The 22,690-nt window shown below is 44.3% G+C and overlaps 1 protein-coding gene across 1 annotated transcript in view; it reads right to left on the reverse strand.

The window, feature by feature from the left end:
• The window catches only part of HGF (hepatocyte growth factor), a gene marked incomplete at its 5' end in the record, with an annotated part of 65,061 nt that overhangs the window by 36,708 nt on the left and 5,663 nt on the right, over window positions 1-22,690 (reverse strand). The window contains 5 exons of the mRNA XM_081331939.1: window positions 371-545; window positions 11,023-11,141; window positions 17,735-17,855; window positions 18,850-18,992; window positions 22,293-22,407. Coding sequence (XP_081188065.1) covers window positions 371-545; window positions 11,023-11,141; window positions 17,735-17,855; window positions 18,850-18,992; window positions 22,293-22,407 — 673 coding nt within the window. The remainder of the gene's footprint in view (window positions 1-370; window positions 546-11,022; window positions 11,142-17,734; window positions 17,856-18,849; window positions 18,993-22,292; window positions 22,408-22,690) is intronic.

The following is a 22,690-nucleotide window of genomic DNA, read 5'->3' on the forward strand; positions in this document are numbered from 1 at the left end:
CACCCAGGACACCCAACGGAGAGCTCCTTTCATGTCCCCATGAAGTTGCCCACCAAAGTGGTGCCCATTAATCTACTCGCAGTTGCCCGCTTTCGAATTGCTGGATTGGCAGGAGCTGGAACGTGTGATGGCAGGTCACGGCAGCAACGGGTTTCAAACACGACATGCCCGCCGATTGGCAGCCAAGCATTCTAACCTCGGGAGCCACCCTGTTCTTTATGTCAACTTGTTAAAGAGGTGTGATGGCAAACAATTCCAAAAGACATAATACCACTAATTTCTGCCCTTGGATCAGAAACCTTAAAGATTGCTCTCCATATGGTGGTCAACCAGTCTACCCTTACTTGTGTTACTCAAGTGGGGGACTCACTTGCACTTAAAGTTCTCCCGCGTGAAGTTATGTTGGTGAGGCACCTGAGAGTCCCAGCGCTGGCATTCAATCCCACTCCAGATGGTGTTCACGGTACCCCGGTAGCCTTCTCCTTGTCCTTGAATGCACTCCGTTGTTTCGATTACCGCCGAGGAGCTGCGCACCACGTTCTGAGCTAGAAAAAGAGAACGGGACAATGATTGTTTCTTTCTGAAAACTTTCTGGATGCAAAGAGATAGACTGTTAGAACTTTCCATCATTCTTGCAACTCCGATGCAACAAATTTAAGACCTCCTGGAGAAAAAGAAGACAACCCTTAAAAACAGAAAGGAAGTTTCAGGATCCATTCTGGATCAGTCACCAGGACCAGAGGTTTAGTCTTCTTAAAGTCCGTTCTCAGAGAACTTCTTTCCAGTGGAATGGATACAGTACAGAGAAGTTGTTCGTTTCTGCAACATTGTCCTGGGACACATATATTTGCTTCCATTCATGAGAAAGAATTATTTTGTTGGAGCAAATCAAAATATAAATTAAATTAACGTCCTTCTCCAAATTGGTGTCTTCCAGGAATTTAGGATTTTAGCTCCAATAATTTTTGGAAAGTTCAGGAAATATGGGAACTAGTATAGGGACTTAAGTCTAAATACATCTGAAGGGCATGAAGTGGTCGAAAGTTGGTCTAAAGCAGGGGTAGGCAACCTTGGCTCTTTTACAACTCGTGGACTTCAACTCCCAGAATTCCTGAACCAGCCAAGGTTGCCTACTGAGCCAGCCAAGGTTGCCTACCCCTGGTCTAAAGCTTTACTTTTCCCAACAATAACTCATAAATCATCGATAAGACATAGCTAGCCATGATTATCCAAATACAGGTAGTCCTTGACTTATAACAGTTGATTTAGTGACCACTCAAACTTACAATGGCACTGGAAAAAGTGACTTATGACCCTATTTCACACTTATGACCATTGCAGCATCCCCATGGTCACATGATCAAAATTCAGATGCTTGGCAACTGACTCATGTCTATGACCGTTGCAGTGTCCCAGGATCACGCAATCCCCTTTTATGACCTTCTGACAAGCAAAGTCAAGGGGAAGGCCAGAGTCACTTCACAACCACGTTACTAACTTAGCAGTTGCAATGATTCACATAACAACAATGTTAAGCAAAGTGTTTGTTACCGGATTTTAGCAATAGCACTTAGACTTCCCGGTGCTTTACAGCCCTCTCTGAGCAGTTTACAGAGTCAGCATGTTGCCCCCAACAATCTAGGTCCTCATCCTTGGAAGGATGGAAGGCTGAGTCAACCTTCAGATGGTCAGGATCGAACTGCTGGCAGTTAGAATGCAGAGTTAGCCTGCAATGTTGCATTCTCACCACTGCACCACCACGGCACTCTTTTATAACTTTGTCTGCCACAGTTTTAAGCAAATCACTGTAATTGTTAAATGAATCCTACAATCATTAACGGCATCCAGCTGCCCCCATTGATTTAGCCTGTGGGGCTCTGACTGGGAAGGTCAAAAATGGTGATTACATGACCCAAAGACACTGTAAACATTGTAAATATGTATCGGTTGTGAAGCACCCAAATTTTGTGACCGAGGGGATGATGCAACAATTGAGGACCCGTCATAAGTCTTGTTTTTTTTTTCTTGTGTCATTGTAACTTTGAATGGTCCTTAAATCAGAGGCCCCCAAGCTTTTGGGAACCAGGGACCGGTTCCTTGGAGAGAGGTTTTTCCACGGACCATAGGAAGCGTGCTTTTATGTGTTGCCTGCATCCTGTGGACGGGGCATTGCTTGTTTGTGTGGACCGATTGCTGGCATGCCGCGGCCCGGTAGCTGTCCAAGGACCAGGGTGTGGGGACCCTTGCCTTAAATGAATGGTTGTAAGCGAAACTACCTTATTGCACTTCAGTTATGTAAGCCTGGCCCCTTTTTGTATATGCATCCTAACATTGCAAAGTGGTATGAAACTGAGTGGAACATGTGTGATTTTGACCCAAATGGTGGATATTTTGCACACCTCCAAACTTTCTTCTAAGTCTTTTTGATTAGTTAGAACATAGAATAATAGAATTGGAAGGGACCTTGGAAGTCTTCTAGTCCAACCCCCTGCTCAGGCAGGAAACCCTATATCGTTTCAGACAAATGATTGTCCAATCTCTTCTTAAAAATATCTAGTGTTGGAGCATTCACAACTTCTGGAAGCAAGTTGTTCCACTGATTAATTGTTCTCACTGTCAGGAAATTTCTCCTTAGTTCTAAGTTGATTCTCTCTTTGTTTAGTTTCCATCCATTGTTCCTTGTCCTGCCTTCAGGTGCTTTGGAGAAGAGGTTGCCCCCACTTTTCTTTTGGGCAGCCCAGTGGTGGGATTCAAATATGTGAACAACCGGTTCTCTGTGTGGACGCTGCTTCTGGAAGTCCATTCTGGGCCTGAGCAACAAAAAATTATATACCGGTTCTGCCGAAGTGATGTGAACTGGCTGAGTCCCAGCACTGGGGCAGCCCCTCAGATATTGGAAGACCGCTATCATGTCACCCCAATGCATCTTTTCATTAAACTAGCCATGCCCAGTTCCTGTAACTGTTCTTCGTATGTTTTAGCCTCCGGTCTCCTAATCATCTTTGTTGCTCTTCTCTGCATTCTTTCCAAAGTCTTAACATCTTTTTTTTTTACATTGTGGTGACCAAAATGCACTTTACACTAGTGCTACACTAGTGTTTATGTGATGATACAGAAGAAGTAATTCATAACCATCAATTGGGGGGGAGGGAATCAAGTACAACCAAATTTGCTGCAGAGAAGGATTACATACCCCTACTGCTATTTTAAGGGACTGCACGGGCTCCATTCACACATATCAAGACACTTTGCAGCCTATTGATGCTTTCCTGAGGCCCAGTTTTATTTTTCCCCAAATGCATATAAATGCTTTATCATGGTGGTTTTGCATAATTTCCTGCCAAGCTTGTTCAGCCTCATTTCCTAAGGAGAATTAATGGTAAAGAATGATCTGTGTGCTTAAAGCTTCTGAATTCCCAACACAGTCTGCAACAGGAAGGATTAAAAAAATAATAATAATAATAACTCCACCTTGATTCTCAAGAGTTTCCAAGATCAACCGACTTTTAGGTGAGATCTGGGTGGGTTTTTTTGTGTGTTTTTTGTTTTGCCCTATATCTTTTACTTTTATTGTTAATGCTGCCACGCTGAGGGGAAATTGGCGTGCAGCTTGTGATTTTTAAGACTCCCCTCTCCTTGTCATGTCACCGAGTCCAGAAATGAACTTTGCAAAGTATCTACAAATGTCCTCTTTTTTTTTTTTTGTTTTTCAAAACTTCTTTCCAAATTTTGAACGTCAGTAATCAAAGCCTGCTCTCTTTTTTTTTTTTTCCCTCGGGGATGGAACAGGACTCCAATGACATTTGATTTGATTTATTTATTTAATTTATATACCGCCCTTCTCTCAAGAGACTCAGGGCGGTTAACAGGGAAATACGTAAAAAACAGATACAAAAGTTAAAATTATTAAAACATGATGAAACAATGCCCATAGTACAAATTTAAAATTAAAGTCATAATAACAAACCCACCCCGTCCCCTCAGGCCAGGCCCGCTTCCTTAAAGAGATGGGTTTTAAGGTCGCGCCGGAAGGAGCGGAGGTCGGGCGCCATCCGGAGCTCTACCGGAAGATGGTTCCATAAGTCCGGTGCACCCACAGAGAACGCTCTCCCCCTGGGGGCCACCAGTCGGCATTCTTTGACCGGCGGCACCCTGAGGAGGCCCTCTCTGTGGGAGCGCACTGGACGGAGGGAAGTTGACGCCGGCTGCAGGTGCTCCCCAAGGTATTCTGGACCCATGCCATGGAGGGCTTTGTAGGTCATTACCAACACCTTGAACCTCATAATGAAGGGTTTCCATTTTGACCCCCTCCATGGATGTTCCTGTCTATATCATCTGTTTCCTGATGACCTTTCATTTGAAAGTCCAACGGGACTGGTTGAGTTACTCTCCTTGTTCTTACTGAGCTTAGTTGTTTTCATTAACATCATGAGTGCTAGTAAGTAGTGGGGTCAGTTGACAGCAAACCCTGCTGCCATTACCTAGTTTGGTAATGAAACATCTGCAAGAAAACAGCCAAGCTCAGAGAGTACCAAGGATCCCTCCCCAATCTTCCTCCTCCTCCTCCTTCCTCTCTCCCTCCCACACTTCCTTCTACCACTGATGATGTTGCCTAGTTTGGTAATGAAATATTTGCAAGAAAACAGCCAAGTTCAGAGAGTACCAAGGACCCCCCAATCTTCCTCCTCCCTCCCTCCCTCCCACACTTGCTTCTACCACTGATGATGTTGCCTAGTTTGGTAATGAAATATTTGCAAGAAAACAGCCAAGTTCAGAGAGTACCAAGGACCCCCCGAATCTTCCTCCTCCATCCCTCCCTCCCTCCCTCCCACACTTGCTTCTACCACTGATGATGTTGCCTAGTTTGGTAATGAAATATTTGCAAGAAAACAGCCAAGTTCAGAGAGTACCAAGGACCCCCCAATCTTCCTCCTCCCTCCCTCCCTCCCACACTTGCTTCTACCACTGATGATGTTGCCTAGTTTGGTAATGAAATATTTGCAAGAAAACAGCCAAGCTCAGAGAGTACCAAGGACCCCCCCAATCTTCCTCCTCCCTCCCTCCCTCCCTCCCTCCCTCCCACACTTGCTTCTACCACTGATGATGTTGCCTAGTTTGGTAATGAAATATCTGCAAGAAAACAGCCAAGCTCAGAGAACACCAAGGATCCCTCCCCAATCTTCCTTCTCCTCCTCCTTCCTCTCTCCCTCCCACACTTCCTTCTACCACTGATGATGTTGCCTAGTTTGGTAATGAAACATCTGCAAGAAAACAGCCAACCTCAGAGAACACCAAGGATCCCTCCCCAATCTTCCTCCTCCTCCTCCCCCACCCTTCTTTCTAGCACCGATGATAGTACCTAGTTAGGTCATGAAACGTCTGCAAGAAAACCACCAAGCTTATTTTAACCCTGAGCTACAAATATTCTCTTTTATTGGTCCTAGTGAAACTGCCTGCTCTTTTAAAACTGATTCTGCTGCCGGATTTTTTTAACAGATTCCAATTTTCTGCTAGTTATCTGGAAGGTTCATTTTCCTAATTAAAAAACTCCCCGAAATCATTTTAACAATAAAATAACAAGGCTTAGTAGAACCAAGGTTGAATTCTTCCAGTGCTTATGTCAGGGGTCTTCAAACTTGGCCCTTTTATGACTTGTGGACTACAATTCCCAGAATTCCTCAGCCAGACATGCTGGCTGAGGAATTCTGGGAGTTGAAGTCCACAAGTCATAAAAGGGCCAAGTTTGAAGACCCCTGGCCTACATGACTCAACATGCATCACATTCTAACAATCTTAATTTTTCCTTGCTGAAAGGCTGACGACAACTCTGGGGGAAAAAAGCAGCTCTACAACCCTTTACAGAAATCTAAAGACATTTCTGTGACAGAGGAATACGGGCTGCCTGAAAAGTCCATCTCCCTGGCAACAGGCAGAGGTACAATCAGCCATAAACCCAACATGAAATATATTAGAAGGGCTTAGGGACAGATGGCCATAGTCAAAAAGAGCCTTGGTGGAGCAGTGGGCTAATGCCTCCTTAAGTAACACCAGCTGCCTGCAATTAGTGCAGGTTCGAGTCCCACCAGGCTCAAGGTTGACTCAGCCTTCCATCCTTCCGAGGTAGGTAAAATGAGGACCCAGATTGTTGGGGGCAATTAAGCTGACTTTGTAATAATGCCGCTTGGGGGGGGCAAAAGCCCTAATAAGCAGGCATATACATAGAATGAAGGCTATTGCTAAGCACATTGATTTGTGCTTCTTAGATTGTAAGCCACCCTGAGTCTTCGAAGAAGGGCGGGATATAAATGGGATTTTTTAAAAAAATTGTAGCAACTCAAAGAAAACCCATAGAAAGAAGTTCCACAAGGAAGAATGTCAAGTTGACACAATATGGCATTGGAGGTAACTATTTGACCAGTGGTGGGATTGAAATACCTGAACAACTGGTTCTCTTATTGGATGCAGGCCTGGGCCTCCGAGGCCTAGAATGGACTTTTGGAAGTGTCATCCATGAACTTCCAGTGGGCCGTTCTAGGCCTGGGAGGCCTCCTCCAGGCATCCGAGGCCTAGAATGGCCATCCGGAAGTGGCATCCACAAACTTCCAGTGGGCTGTTCTAGGCCTGAGAGGCCTCCTCCAGGTGTCTGAGGCCTAGAATGTCTATTCATAAGTGGCATCCATGCACTTCTGGTGGCCCGTTCTAGGCCTGGGAGGCCTCCTCCAGGCTGCCAAGGCCTAGACTGGACTTCCAGAAGCAGTGTGCATTCAGCCGGTTCTCCAAACTCAGCAAAAATTAGCTACCGGTGCCGAACTGGTGCAAACTGGCTGAATCCCACCACTGTATTTGACCATTGAGGAACAGCAACGATCTCTAAGTCCAGGCAATTTGATACAACTGGAAGTCTGACTTCAGAATGGGAACATGGAACGTCCACAGTATCAACTAAGAAAAGTTGGATAGTGTTCAAGCAGAGATAACACTGACCAAAATGTAACATCAACAGTCTGCTTCCATCTTTTCTGACTAACTCGTTTCATTGAAAACCATAAATATACGTGAGCGGCATCAGAGTCATTGACTGACTAGACCAAAACAGGATTTCAGCTGGGGTGTGATAGAGGGGGAAAAAGGGAATATAAGGTGTCTATACAAGTTACATCGAAGACCACCACCACCTTATCAATTCACAATTGTGGTGTGTTAAAAGCCCACTGGGTTTGTTGAGACCTTCTGAGATGGTCTGAGATGAAGAGTTTTGATATATGCAGTTCAGCAGTCTCTTGATCCTTTCCACTCTCTTCCCTCCCCGTAGTCCAATTTAAATGCTACCTCGGTCTGGCAACTCTACACATCTGACAAGGTGAGTTGCAGCTTATGAAAGATTCTGCCTTTTAACAAGGCTTGTTAGACGGGAAACGAGCTACCTGAATCCTGATTTTTTATTTTATTTTATTTTTTTGCAACCATAGATTCAAATGGTGTTTCTCATACAATGAACAGAAACTCCAATGGTAAGTAGGATGGACAGGAATTTAGACAATTCCAATAATGCGAATTGAATTGTTCTATTCTGGATATGACTCACAGAAAAAAGAAATGCTTTAAGAATTGTTATTCCAGACTGTAATGGGATGCAACACAGTCAATGCAAGTTCATTTCCAATTTCACATTTCTCAGACTGATGAATTAATGAATGAGCTCTCATTGCATGCTATCTATCTATCTATCTATCTATCTATCTATCTATCTATCATCTATCTATCTATCATCTTTATTTATTTCTCTCTCACACTATCTGTCATCTACCTCTCTCTATCTCTCTATCTATATTTATTTCTCCCTCCCTCTCTCATCTATCTATATCTGTCATTTATATATCTCTATCAATTATCTATCTATCTATCTATCTATCTATCTATTTATCTATCTTTATTTATTTCTCTCTCACACTATCTGTCATCTACCTCTATCTATCTATCTATCTATCTATCTATCTATCTATCTATCTATCTATCTATCTATCTATCTATCTATCTATCTATCTCTCCCTCCTTCTTTCTCATCTACCTATATCTGTCATTTATATATCTCTATCAAATATCTATCTATCTATCTATATCCTGTCTATATCCATTTCTTCTTATTTCTCTCTCTCATCCAATTTATATGCCACCACAATTGCAGGATGCTTGCCAGCCAATAAAAAAAAAGAAAATTTAATTTAAAAGCATATAAAAGTCTAGATAGTGGATGAGGCAGTACCTTGAGATAGCAGAATAGAAGAGAAAGAACTAGAAAAATCACCAAATGCAAAGAGCCACAAATAGAAGTAGAACAATTGTGGCAAAAGGCGGCCAGGATAGTACAATAGCAATAGCCACCTTGGATGCAATCCCAAAAACAACTGGAGCACCACTTGAACCCCATCGGGATTGACAAATTCGCCATTAGTCAATTGCAAAAGGCAGCTTGACTTAGAACAACTTACATCCTGTAATCAATACCTTGAACACCATCACACAACAACTGCCTCTCCTAATCCTTCGGAAGGCCTTGATAGGTGGACAAAAATACCAAACCCAGTCTAAACATCTGGTTGACTGCATGATCAACCAGAACGACGCTCTTTAGAATTAGTTGCTAAAATACTGAATATTAACCAACACATTCTTCATAAGCACAATGACCTACCATAACCTGTTCATAACCCTTTTGTAGCTGCATAAAGAAGTAACATTAAAAGAGGGGGAAAAAACATGAAGGTAATTTCGGGATCACTGTCAAAAAACCCCATACTGAAACTCTTTTGTATGTATTGAGTTAAAAAAAAAGTCTCTTAGTTTGATTGGTTTGGAAACTAAACACGGAGATACGTAATATCCAGACATCTATAAATGCAGCAGATGTTTGTGTTCCCAAGAGAAGTCTTCCAACTTGGGTTTACATGTTAACAGCTAGCATAAAAATAACACCTGTTAGACAAGGCGTTTAACAATTGCTTCTCAGATTTTTTTTTAGTATTATTACTATTTTTTGCTACTTCAATAACTTGTTGATAGACGGCCTTGTAAGCATTGCACAGGCGGCTTGGGAAAATTCAGCATTTGCTGGACAGAGGCAAACCTGAGTCGGGTCCAGCATACAGGTTTGTTCTATTTTAACAGAATAACCAAATTGGAAGGGTCCTTGGAGGCCTTCTAGTCCAACCCGCTGTTCAAGCAGGAGACCCTCTCTGCCATTCCAGAGAAATGGTTTTCCAGTCTCCTTTTAAAAGCCTCCAGTGATAGAGCACCCACAACTTCTGGAGGCAAGCTGTTCCACCGATTAATTGTTCAAAATGTTAGGCAATTTCTCCTTAGCTCTAGATTGGTTTTCTCCTTGATTAGTTACCATCCGTTGCTTCTTGTCTTGCCTTCGGGTGCTTTGGAGGATAGGTTGCTCCCCTTTTCTTTATGTAAAGGTAAAGGTTCCCCCGCACTTGCGTGCTAGTCGTTTCCGACTCTAGGGGCCGGTGCTCATCTCCGTTTCAAAGCCGAAGAGCCAGCGCTTGTCTGAGGACATCTCCGTGGACATGTGGCCGGCATGACTAGACGCCAAAGGCGCACAGAACGCTGTTACCTTCCCACCGGAGTGGTCCCTATTTTTCTACTTGCATTTTTTACGTGCTTTCGAACTGCTAGGTTGGCAGAAGCTGGGACGAGTAACAGGCGCTCACTCTCTTACGCGGCACTCGGGATTCGACCCGCCAAACTGCCGACCTTCTGATCGACGAGCTCAACGTCCTAACCCACTGAGCCACCGCGTCCTTATGACAAGCCCTCAAATATTGGATCGCTGCTAGCATGTCACCCCTAGTCCTTCTTTTCACAAGGACAGACATACCCAGTTCCTGCAACCATTCTTTATATGTTTTACAGTAGCTTCCAGGCTAAACTTTCAGGAATGTCAGAGAGCCATGAAGGACTTCCCCCCCCCTTTTCAGAAGACTGGGAACAATTCGCTATTGTTATAAACCCCTCCTAGGATGGAGGGCTTTAAAATAAGCTTTTAAAGACCGTCTGGTGTCTGATTTGTTCGGAAGTCAAGTCTGGAAAATCGTTCCAGGCTGAAAGCAAGCAGATGGGATCTGAAGAGCAGCAAGCCGTGGCTCTTAAATAATGAGAATCAAAATTCCCTTTCCCGTCATGCTACGGACAAAGGGTTCTTCATGTACTTCTCAGGATCTTCACGGGCTATGTATAAACATGGCCCAATAGCCTATCTTCTCTACAGAGGGGTAGATTTACATAAAGCACCAACTTTGTCTTCTGGAGTCCCTGCTCCTAGAAAAGCCTAGGCATATATACTCTTTACCCTGAAGATGCTAAAAATACAAACAATGGTGGTGGGACCAGGGGAAGCTTCACGATTACAGGAAAGGAGTTAGCGACAGTGATTCCCCAAGAACTGATTATGAAGCCCAAAGATGCTTTTTCAGGAGGCAACTGGACTTCCTTCGAAGACATTTCGCTTCTCATCCAAGAAGCTTCCTTCAGCTCTGATTGGATGGTGGGGGAAAATGGAAGGATTTATACTCCTTGCAGACAGCTTGGTCATTTGCCTTCTTTTAGAGAGTCGTTGAGGCCACTTGGAGGTTTATCTAGAAGGCTCCTTCCATCCCCCACCATCCAGTCAGAGTTGAAGAAGCTTCTTGGATGAGAAGCAAAACGACTTCAAAGAAGAAAAAAGAAAAGAAAGCAAGCTCAGTTGCCTCGTGAAAAAAGCATCTTTGGGATAACTGTGACCTGCGTGACTTGGAGAATCTCCATATAGACAATTGACTATGGACCATTTTATGGGTATATCACACGTGTGAAGTGTGAATTACTGAGCATAATAGGAGGCAAGATAAATAAAGCTGGGTTGTCATGCAATTCAGCCTAGTCATTATCCTGAGGAGATTATTGACATCTGGACTTTGGGGGGTGGGAGGGGGTGGGGGAAGAAAACCTTTCAAGAAAGCAGGCTGATGTGAAACTCACCACATGTTTTAATTGAGCAAAATTCCCAGGGGGTGTTTGGGTCAAGAGTGTAACACCACGGCCTCGGTTTACCATCCGGATTGCGGCAATAGTTATCATCAAAGCCTTTGTCGGGGTATCTGCAAAACACACCAACAAGCACGTTAACTGAGGCCGCGACCAGGAGAAGCCAAGCAGATGCAAGATACATTTCCCCCGTGCCCTCCAATCTAGGGAAGAATCCAAACAGGAGCTAATGAATGACGGAGGGAAGCAGGAGCCATACGTCCATCAAGAGACCCATCAGCAGAAATCCTATCATAAACCGGGACCTCTTTTGCTAAGCTGTAGACCATCCGGTGGGGTTAATCTGCTAATTGGGTGATTTCTCCCCATTAGGGTCCCTTCTGACACAATAGCCTTAATTGGCTTCCTTCAGATGGCTCCATTAAGTCAGAGCAATGTAAACATTTCATGGGATGGCAGATTCATTAAGCAAAGGGGTTCTCTAGTTCAACAGCCCTGGGTTCAAAGCTATTTTCAACAAACCGGGTTCTATTTTTAGAGGCCGGCGTAATTCTGAGGCCATGCCCTCATTTCCAGCATGGTAGGGAACAAGTCAAGAAGAAATTAAAATTTCCCTTTGCCCTCCCTTATCTTTTTTTTCCCCCTGCTCCCCTGCTTCTAATTACTTTCAATACCCTTTTCCTACTTAGGGTGAACTTCTTGTGTGAATACTCTTTCATTATTCATTTAGAACTCCTTGTTTGTTGGTTTTACGTTTATTGCTTCTGGTCTGCTGGCAGGGGAAGGTTAGGCTGGATTGAAAGGAAGGCCCAACACAACTACCATTGTCTGGAGCCCTTTGAGAACTTCTACACATTTCTACACATGTGGTCCTCCCTGGAAGATTAAAAACCTGCTTTATAATTGCCTATGGGAGAAAGTTCTTCTTTTATCCTCAAGAGTCTTTAAAAAAAAATCTCTTCCACAAATTTGTTGGAACACTGCAAACTTCTGATTCCTTTAAGAGATGAGGCTCGGCATGATTTTTCCCTGGTAACCAAACCAGGAGGACATGGCCTCCTCTGACTGGAACTCTGTGGAATGGCTTGCCTCCAGATGTTGTGGGTGCTCCATCACTGGAGGCTTCTAAGAGATTGGACAGCCATTTGTCTGGAATTGTGCACAGTCTCCTGCTTGAGCAGGAGGTTGGACTAGAAGACCTCCAAGGTCCCTTCCCACTCTGTTATTCTGTATTCTATTCCTGCCTTGGGCAGGAGGTGGACTAGAAGACCTCCAAGGTCCCTTCCCACTCTGTTATTCTGTATTCTATTCCTGCCTTGGGCAGGAGGTGGACTAGAAGACCTCCACGGTCCCTTTCCACTTGGTTATTCTGTATTCTACTGTATTCCTGCCTTGGGCAGGGGGTGGACTAGAAGACCTCCACGGTCCCTTCCCACTCTGTTATTCTGTATTCTATTCCTGCCTTGGGCAGGAGGTGGACTAGAAGACCTCCACGGTCCCTTTCCACTTGGTTATTCTGTATTCTATTCCTGCCTTGGGCAGGGGGTGGACTAGAAGACCTCCACGGTCCCTTCCCACTCTGTTATTCTGTAATCTATTCCTGCCTTGGGCAGGGGGTGGACTAGAAGACCTCCACAGTCCCTTCCCACTCTGTTATTCTGTATTCTATTCCTGCCTTGGGCAGGGGGTGGACTAGAAGACCTCCACGGTCCCTTTCCACTTGGTTATTCTGTATACTATTCCTGCCTTGAGCAGGGAGTTGGACTGTATGATCTCCAGGGTCCCTTCGAGTCCCATAATTCTATGATTCTTTGCTCTGAGAACATTTAAGCAACCAAAAGTAGCTATTGCAAGATCCAATCTGGGCCAGTCACTGGGACTAGAGGCTTAGTTTTCAAAGTTCTCCGACTCCAGCCAATTTGGACCCCGCGACATTCTCCTGGGAGATTGGAGATTTGCCTTCCTTTGCAAAGCAGCTGTGCTCCATGGACGTCCAGGCAGCTTCGGCGTGGCTGACCAGAGAAAATTATCCCCTTAAAGCAATGTAGGACACAAGCTTTCTACTCCTGTGCTCCCCCCCCCCACCACCCAGTTTCTCACTTGGAGATTAATAGTACTAAAAATCCTTGAACAATACAGGTAGTCCATCGACATCCGGCCACGACTGAGCCCACAATTTCTTTTGGTTAAGTGAGACATGTATTAAGCCCCGTTCGACAACCTGGCTTGCCACAGCTGCGAAGCGAATCGCTGCAGCTGCTAGCAACTCGGCTGTTAAGTGAATCTGGCTTCCTCCATTGATTTGGCTGGGCAAAAGGTCTTCTTCCAAAGGGGATCAGGTGACCTCGCGACACAGCGACGGTCATAAGTGTGAACCGCTTGCCAAGCGTCTGGATTTCGATCATGTGATCGCGGGGAATGCTAGATGGGGCGTAAGCGTGGGAAAAGGTCAGAAGTCCCTTTTTTCCCCAATGCCGGTGTAATTTTGAACGGTCACTAAACGAACCGTTGCAAATCAATAGGACCAGCCGTACTATTCTGATGCCTGTTCTCCAGACCCCTGAAATGTATGCTGTTATTTCCTTTCGTGAAGAAATACACCCGTATTAACTTGATATTCCCAAGCCTGCTTCAGTTTTCACTAAACCAAAATCTGTCCTCGTACAAGTGTTCACTGAAGGTGCTTGCAGCACAAAATATAAAATTCTCAGATTTTGTGTGTGTGTGGGGGGGTGAGGTTTGGTTTCACCCAAACCTGCAGATCCCAGTGATGTCCACCAATACACTTGGGGGGGGGCACAAAGGCACAACGCACATACCAGCTGTTCTGTACCAGCCTGCTACCGGCCCTGCAGAAAAGGCAGGGACAACCCCTTTACAAACGGCAAGAGGCTGGAATTAAGCCTGCCAAATTTATTAACATAAAACAGAGCAAAACAAGACACCAACCATGAAACAGGAGCTATGAAACAGGAACTATTCAAGCGGTTGCCTTCAGCAAACCAGCCCTCCCACGCATTCCCCTTTTATACAGTTCAGGGCATGGCTTCTCTCTGCCTCCTTCCGAGGTGCCCCATTGCCTTCCTCTGTTTACTCCTGATTGACTGCCTCCTGCGTCGGGCGTCCTTAAACAGGGCCAGCTGTGGGTCATCATCCACGCTGTCAGGCTCACACAGCTGGGTCTCCATTGTGACCAGGTGGGAGGGGGCTGGCTGAGGGCTCGCATCAGCAAGCTCTTCAACACCCCCTCCTCCTCCTCTGAGTCATCCGACCCAACTGCCGAACCCACAGGCTGACCCTGAATCACAACACCAGCTTCCCCTGTCCAGCTCTGTCCTCAATGACGTATTCCACCCCCACCCACCAAAAAAATCTCTTTCCACTGATTATTCTTTCCTAATCTAATCCAGCAAGTTCTACTTATCCACTTTGCAATTCAACAGCAAAGCTTTGATGGGAGCTTTCTTTTTAATCAGCCTGCTAAGGTCAGCCCTGCTCGCCCAATGTGGTCGAGGCCGAGCAATTCTTTGCCCTGAGGGCTCCTGGTTGGTCTCCGAGCTTGGTGGTTTTCTTGCAGACACTTCACTACCCAAACTAGTTAGCATCCACAGTGCTGATGGGGCTTAGCCCTGATGATGTTACCTAGTTGGGTAATGAGACATCTGCAAGAAAATAACTAAGCTCGGACAGTAGCAAGGACTCTTCCTCCTTCCCCTACCCTTCCCTTTTCCTTCTATCTCCTCCTCTTCTTCCTTCCTTTCCTCCTCCTCTTCCCCCTTGTAACTCCTCCTTTGCCCCTTCCTGCCCCTCCTCTTCCTCTCCACAAACCCCACTCCCTTCTAGAACGGATGAGGTTACCTAAATGGGTCATGAAACATCTGCAGGGAAACATCCAAGGCACCACAGTTCTCCTTCTCCTCCTCCTCCTCCTTTTTCCTTCTATCTCCTCCTTTTTCTCCTCCCCTTCCTCCTCCTCCTCCTCTCCCTTCTCCTTTTATCTCCTTTCCCTCCTGCCCCTACTCCTCCTCTCCACAAACCCCACTCCCTTCTAGAACGGACGAGGTTACCTAAATGGGTCATGAAACATCTGCAGGGAAACATCCAAGGCACCACAGTTCTCCTTCTCCTTCTCCTCCTTTTTCCTTCTATCTCCTCCTTTTTCTCCTCCTCTTCCTCCTCCTCCTCTCCCTTCTCCTTTTATCTCCTTTCCCTCCTGCCTCTACTCCTCCTCTCCACAAACCCCACTCCCTTCTAGAACTGATGATGTTACCTAAATGGGTCATGAAACATCTGCAGGCAAACATACAAGGCCCCACAGTTCTTCTCCTCCTTCTCCTCCTTCTCCTTTTTCCTTCTATCTCCTCCTTTTCTCCTCCCCTTCCTCCTCCTCCTCTCCCTTCTCCTTTTATCTCCTTTCCCTCCTGCCCCTCCTCCTCCTCTCCACAAACCCCACTCCCTTCTAGAACGGATGAGGTTACCTAGATGAGTCATGAAACATCTGCAGGAAAACATCCAAGCACAGAAGAGCACCAAGGATTCCTAACTTCTAGCCTTCCTCTACTATCACTGACTGTGACTTTGGCCTTCCCGTAGCCACACCTTTAATACCCATTCTGTTTTTGAAGTAGGTGGGGAAGGAATAAATAAATAAATAAATTAAATCAAATAAATAAAGATTACACCATTTGGCTGGAATGTCTTGTAACTTTCACAAGCAGAGAACCCAGCATTTGACAAGGATGTAAAGCTGAACTATTTCTATAGAGATTTGTGTGGAAAGATGAAGGTCATTAATAATAAGAGTTATTTCAGTGTCTCTGATGAAGTGCTTCTTTCAAGCTATTTTTAAGCTCTCCTTCCTGAAGCTGTCTGTGAAGACTCTCTTTCCCTTTATTTTATTCAAATCCAGCTATCTGAATAATAATTGGCCTTGCTGCCTTTAATTAGGCACTTCGTGAGTGCCAGCTTAAAAGAGATGTCTTTCTGGTGTATAATTAATATTAACTGAAAATCTTTTTAAGATGGAGGCACAGGAGACGCCTCTCCTCAACTTCGCTAAGAGAAATGGTATCACACAAGATTCAGCACGGGACGGAGCTCATGGATTTTATGCGATGGGACTAACAATCCGTTAGTAAAATAACTATAAAGGATGGCCATTAGCTTGGGCTTGTCTTGGATGGATGGATGTGTATCTGGAAATTATGAGGACATCACCAGTCATATCCCCAATAAACCTTTTCAGACAACTTTATAAAACAAGGGGTCCTTGGTGCGCTCTGAGCTTGGTTGGTTTCTCGCAGATGTTTCATTACCCAAACTAGATAACATCATCAATGCTGGAAGGGGGAGGGGGAGGAGGAGGAGGACTGTGGGGTCCTTGGAGCTCTCTGAGCTTGGTGGTTTTCTTGCAGATGTTTCATTACCCAACTAGGTAACATGATCAGTGCTAGAAGAGAGAGTGGTGTGTGGTGATGATGATGAGGAGGAGGAGGAGGATGATGATGAGGAGGAGGAGGAGGAGGAGAACTGTGGGGTCCTTGGTGCTCTCTGAGCTTGGTGGTTTTCTTGCAGATGTTTCATTACCCAACTAGGTAACATGATCAGTGCTAGAAGAGAGAGTGGTGTGTGGTGATGATGATGAGGAGGAGGAGGAGGAGGAGGAGGATGAGGAGGAGGAGGAGGAGGAGAACTGTGGGGTCCTTGGTGCTCTCTGAGCTTGGTGGTTTTCTTGCAGACGTTTCATGATCCAACTAGGTAACATCATCAATGCTAGAAGGTAGAGGGGTATGTGGAGAGGAGGAGTTATTGGATCAGTTTATTGATCAGTGGTCAGTTTGACTCATTGTTTCCTAACAGGGTTTTTCTACAGAGTTTCATTGGTGCTTAGTAAGCATGCTTTATAGATTCTGCTGAAACTAATTAAAGTTTGCTATATGTATATTATTTTCTCTTTTCCTTCTTCACTGGGAAAAATTCATTTGGGGAATTGTAGAGCTATTATATTATTATTATTATTATTATTATTATTATTATTATTATTATTATTATTATTATTATTATTATTATTATTATTATTATTATTATTATTATTATTATTATTATTTACCTTGGAAGTCATCTAGTCCAACCTTATACCATTTCAGACAAATGGCTGTCTAGTCTCCTCTTTAAAACTTCCAGTGTTGGAGCACCCACATCTTCTGGAGGCAGGTTGTTCCACTGGTTAATTGTTCTAACTGTCAGGAAATTTCTCCTCAGTTCTAGGTTGCTTCTTTCCTTGATTAGTTTCCATCCGTTGCTTCTTGTCCTGCCTTCAGCTGCTTTGGAGAATAGCTTGACTCCCTCTTCTTTGTGGCAGCCCCTGAGATATTGGAAGACTACTATCATGTCCCCCCTGGTCCTTCTCTTCAGTAAACTAGACATACCCAATTCCAGCAACCGTTCTTCGTATGTTTTAGCCTCCAGTCCCCTCATCACCTTTGTTGCTTTTCTCTGTACTCTTTCTAGAGTCTCAACATCTTTTTTTATATTGTGACCAAAGCTAAAGACCTAATAAAGATGAACTTGTCCTCATCTGTGCTCATGTGATACTCCATTGTTTTAATTCCCTATAACGGCTAGGTGCTATTGGTGAAAAAATCAAACATCACTCTGTTTTACAGACTTATAAAAATGAAAAGAAAAAAAGAATTAGCATGTTTACTTTTCTGGACGAAAAGGATGTCTGTGTGGTCTCTGAAGGTCCCAACGTTGACATTCTTTGCCTGTTTCGGTATGATCCATTGGACCTCTATAGCCTTCTCCATTGCACGTCATGCACTCAACTGAAATACAAAAAATACAAGAACCTCATTAAGATGATTGCACTACAATATTTTATTTCAACCACCAGAAACAGTCAGTTGCGATGCGTAGAGTCACAGATGTTTCTATAGACTCAAGACTAGAGTTATCACTCAATTTTGACTTGAAGAAAGTCAAGATTTTAATTTGAAGAATTGAAACTTAAAACTATCAAGGGGAGTGCACAAAACCTAGATTTGAAGAAAGTAATTAATTTCATTTGAGGGTGTTTTTCCACATTTGTTACTTCTTCTAGAATCATCCAACCACTGTTGAATCAACACAACAGAAGGAGGATACCAGTACAGTGCATTTTATATCCATAGAGATATAACAGTCATTAAGCTTTTATGAGAGTTTTGGGAGTTTAAAGGATAAAAGGGAAGGGAAGAGGAGAGGAGAGGAGAGGAGGGGGAAGAAGAAGAAGAAGAAGAAGAAGAAGAAGAAGAAGAAGAAGAAGAAGAAGAAGAAGAAGAAGAAGAAGAAGAAGGAGGAGGAGGAGGAGGAGGAGGAGGAGGAGGAGGAGGAGGAGGAGGAGGAGGAGGAGGAGGAGGAGGAGGAGGAGAAAGGGTATTTTATTTATATGTAAAGTTTTTAAGGCAATTTTAGAAAAGAGCTCCCAATTTTGAATATTAATCCAACTGTTCCAAAATAGCATTGCTTTATTATCAACATATTTTCTGTGAGTGCTCATGCCTACTTTGCTTACAGAAGAGATGGGAAAATCAAAAGAAACTGAAGACCAGGTTTGTTGTTCCTTACTATTCTTATAAACTGATTATTCAAGTATATAGCATAATTGAAACTTAGAAAGTGATATGGGGTGGTAGAGATGCGGAAAGAAAATGAAAAGCAGAATGGGGTGAGTAAACTGCTAACCTAACATTCATGACACCCAACATCTGGTGATATTTTAACAGTTTCCAGTTGTCACACAAATCTGAGATCAGGCCGTCCCAGCAGTCTGAGCGTTACCTTCAGAGCAGAGGGGAATCGCACAAACTTCGTGACGTACTTCTGGATTGCTGGTAAAACACCAAGGGCCACCTTCTTCTCCTCGTGGATTCCGGCAGTAGTTCCTTTGAAGATCTTTACCTCGATAGCTCGAAGGTAAAAAGCTAGTTTTAAAATGATAATCATTACAGTATAAGAGCATGCACATTTGGCTGCGAACCTTTCCAACTTCATGAATTAACTGTCTGGTTATGGGCTTTTTCCCCCCATAGATACACGAGCATGGACGTGAAAAACCTTTCTAGATTGAGACATTCCCAACTGAAATATTTCATCTGTCATCTCTGCAAGGGTCTAGGGCAGGGGTCTTCAAACTTGGCCCTTTGACGACTTGTGGACTTCAACTCCCAGAATTCCTCAGCCAGCACGCCTGGCTGAGGAATTCTGGGAGTTGAAGTCCACAAGTCATAAAAGGGCCAAGTTTGAAGACCCCGGTCTAGGACAACTCACCATGGCAACTCTCCATGGCCAACTCACTGTAAGACAACTAGCCGCAGGACAAAAGTTACATTAATCCTTAAGAAGTGGTGAAATAAAATCATTAAAGAAAGGATGCTAAAGGAGGGACAAAATGAAATAGGAATGACAAAAATTAAAATACTTTCAAAAATTATTTTAAGTAATTATTTTAATTATTTTCAAGAATTAAAATGAATCGTTGAATTGTCCCATGGCGAATTGTCCCACAGTGAGTTGGGCCTGGTGTGTCGGCCATGGCAAGATGGTTGTGGTGAGTTGGCCGTGGCGAGTTGTCCCAATCCATCTCTGGAAATGTCTATTCTTGTTCTGTAAGGTCATAATTCCTATTTTCACCAGTGATAAGTCAAAACAGAATGTCTTGGTGTTAAAATATTGTGCCCACCTTTAACTTTCCCCTCCCTCCAGTATACACAGACACGGATTCACCCTCACGTATAACATTTAGAAATTAAAGTTTAGAAACCATAGTCAAGTTCTAGTCTCTAGAGCAAAACAGTAGGGAAAATATTTAGGATCTGGGATTAAAGTGGTCCTTTTCATTTACAGGTATTTCTAGAGTCACACAGAGATCAAGATATACCTCCCCTAGGTTGCAAAGTAGAGGCATCGGGGCATTTTATAGGTACTTGACAGGCAGAAGGTATTGTAACTACTGTTTTATGTTATCCAATTGAGACAATTTAGAAGAATATATCTAATGAAGTTGGTTAAGACCTATGGCTTACGTCAGGGGTCTTCAGACTTGTCCCTTTTATGACTTGTGGACTTCGACTCCCAGAATTCCTCAGCCAGGCATGCTGGCTGAGGAATTCTGGGAGTCGAAGTCCACAAGTCATAAAAGGGACAAGTTTGAACACCCTTGACTTATGTGACAGAGGTAAGGGAGTTTTGCCCCCAAAATAACATCCAACCTCAGTCAGCTTAGCAAAATCTCTGCCCAAGATAGCCTACAAACGTGGCCCATTTATGTCTTTACAATATGTTTCTTCCCCTAAAGGGATTGCAAGTCTTAAAAAAGTCAAAAACCATTTCATCTCCCTGCCAACATTTCTTCACACAACGGATGCAAGATTTCCAAAGCTGATTTATTTGAAAATTCACTATTTTTCTCAGATGGGTGTCTTGCAGTACCATCCTGAATGATATGCTTGGCTGTGTAGTGCAGTCCATTGCAATTTTCTGTGGTTATTTGGTAAATTCTAAACCAGGGGTAGGCAACCTTGGCTCTTTTATGACTCATGGACTTCAACTTCCAGAATTCCTGAGCCAGCCATGCTGTGAGAAAAGGGAGAGGTTTCCAAGCTGAGCCATACTGGCTCAGGAATTATGGGAGTTGAAGTCCACGAGTCATAAAAGAGCCAAGGTTGCCTACCCATGGCCTAGGCCTAGGCTGCTTTATGACTTCTGGACTTCAACTCCCAGAATTCCTAAGCCGGCCACACTGAGGGAAAAGGGAGAGGTTTCCAAGCTGAGCCATGCTGGCTCAGGAATTCTGGGAGTTGAAGTCCATGAGTCATAAAAGAGCCAACGTTGCCTATCCCTGGTCTAAACCAAAGGAAACTTCTTTTGATAGATAATTCCACTTCATGTTTACCTTCAACTGTGGTCTGCTCTTGTAGAGCAGAGTTCTCGACTTACAACAGTTGATTTAGTGACTTGTTAAACTTACAACGGCACTGAAAAAAGTGACTTAGGATAGCTTTTCACACTTACGACCAGTGCATCTCCATACGTACGTGATCAAAATTCAGACACTTGGCAACTGACTCATGTTTATGACGGTTGCAGTGTCCCGGGGTCACATGATTGCCTTTTGCAACCTTCTGACAAGCCAAGTCAATGGAGGAAGCCAGAATCACTTAACAACCAAGATTACTAACTTTTCAAATGCAGTGATTCACTTAACAACTGCGGAAAGAAAGGTTGTAAAATGAGGAGAAAAACTCACTGAACAAATGTCTCACTTAGCAACAGAGCTTTTGGGCTCAGTTGTGGTCATAAGTCAAGGACTGCTTGCATTAGGGGAGTCTCCTTCCAAACCTCTCAGCAAAATCTCCCAGGCTAAGAAAGTACGTAGCAAACACCGCGACTATCCCACATGTACCACTGTCCTCCAGCCTTGCCCAGAAAGATTGTAATAAACTCATCTAAAGCCACAAGGACCGATTGTAAGTCACCTTTTTCAAAGTCGTCGTAACTTCAAGCGAATGGTTTAAGTCGAGAACTTCCTCTTTTACATGGCATGGGTCCGGAATACCTCGGGGACCACCTGCTGCCGGCGTCGACTCCCCTCCGCCCCGTGCGTTCCCACAGAGAGGGCCTCCTCAGGGTGCCTCCGGTCAGAGAATGCCGGCTGGTGGCCCCCAGGGGGAGGGCCTTCTCTGTGGGCGCCCCGGCTCTGTGGAATCAACTACCGGTTGAGCTCCGGATGGCACCGGATCTCCGCTCCTTCCGGCGCGGGTTAAAGACCCATTTATTCGAACAAGCTGGCCTGGCCTGATGGGGAGTTAATTTAGGGTTTTAATATTTGTATATTCTTATTGTTTTATTTTGGGCAATAATTTAATTCTTTTTTAACTTTTGTACTTTTGTATTTTTATTATATGCCCTGTTCACCGCCCTGAGTCCTTCGGGAGAAGGGCGGTATAAAAATTTAATAAAACTTAAACTAAAACTTAAACTTTTCATACCGTGAAACGCACGGGTTTGTCAGGCCCCTCAAAGCAAGGAGGCTTCTACCCCACTCAAAACACATCCACAGGGGTGTCCAAAAAGGCAAGGAAAATGGCTGCCGCCAAGGGGTTGTCGTCTCGCCTTTTTGCACCTGTCCTCCCTGCAGAGGTCTGTGATCATATCCCGTGGATTTAGCTAATTAGAGAATCTGCCGTGCCCGGAACAGGCCGGGCTGGCCCTACCAATCTTACCTGTGTTCGTGAGGTATGGTCGAATTCCAGGCTTGGCACTCGATCCCACTTTTTGTGACCGATATATTTCCCCTGTAGGTCGCTCCTTTGCCAATGATACAATTTCGAATGTAGTCTGTCAAAAATCGGTGAAACAAAGCCTCCTGATTGGTACCTTCAAAAGTCTTGTTTCATTCAAATTTGTGTGGATGTTAACTACGGGGTAATGAAACATCTGCAAGAAAACTCCTCCTCTTCCTCCTTCCTCCTCTTCCTCTTTGCTCTTTCTCCTCCTCTTCCCTTCTCCTCCTCCTTCTCCTCCTCCCTCCTCCTGCTCCTTCCTCCTCCTCCTGCTTTCCCCTCTTTCTCCTCCTCTTCCCTTCTCCTCCTTTTGCTCCTCCCTCCTCCCACCTCCTGCT

Source organism: Vipera berus (assembly GCF_964194415.1).
Source record: "Vipera berus genome assembly, chromosome: 6".
Lineage (NCBI taxonomy): Eukaryota > Metazoa > Chordata > Lepidosauria > Squamata > Viperidae > Vipera > Vipera berus.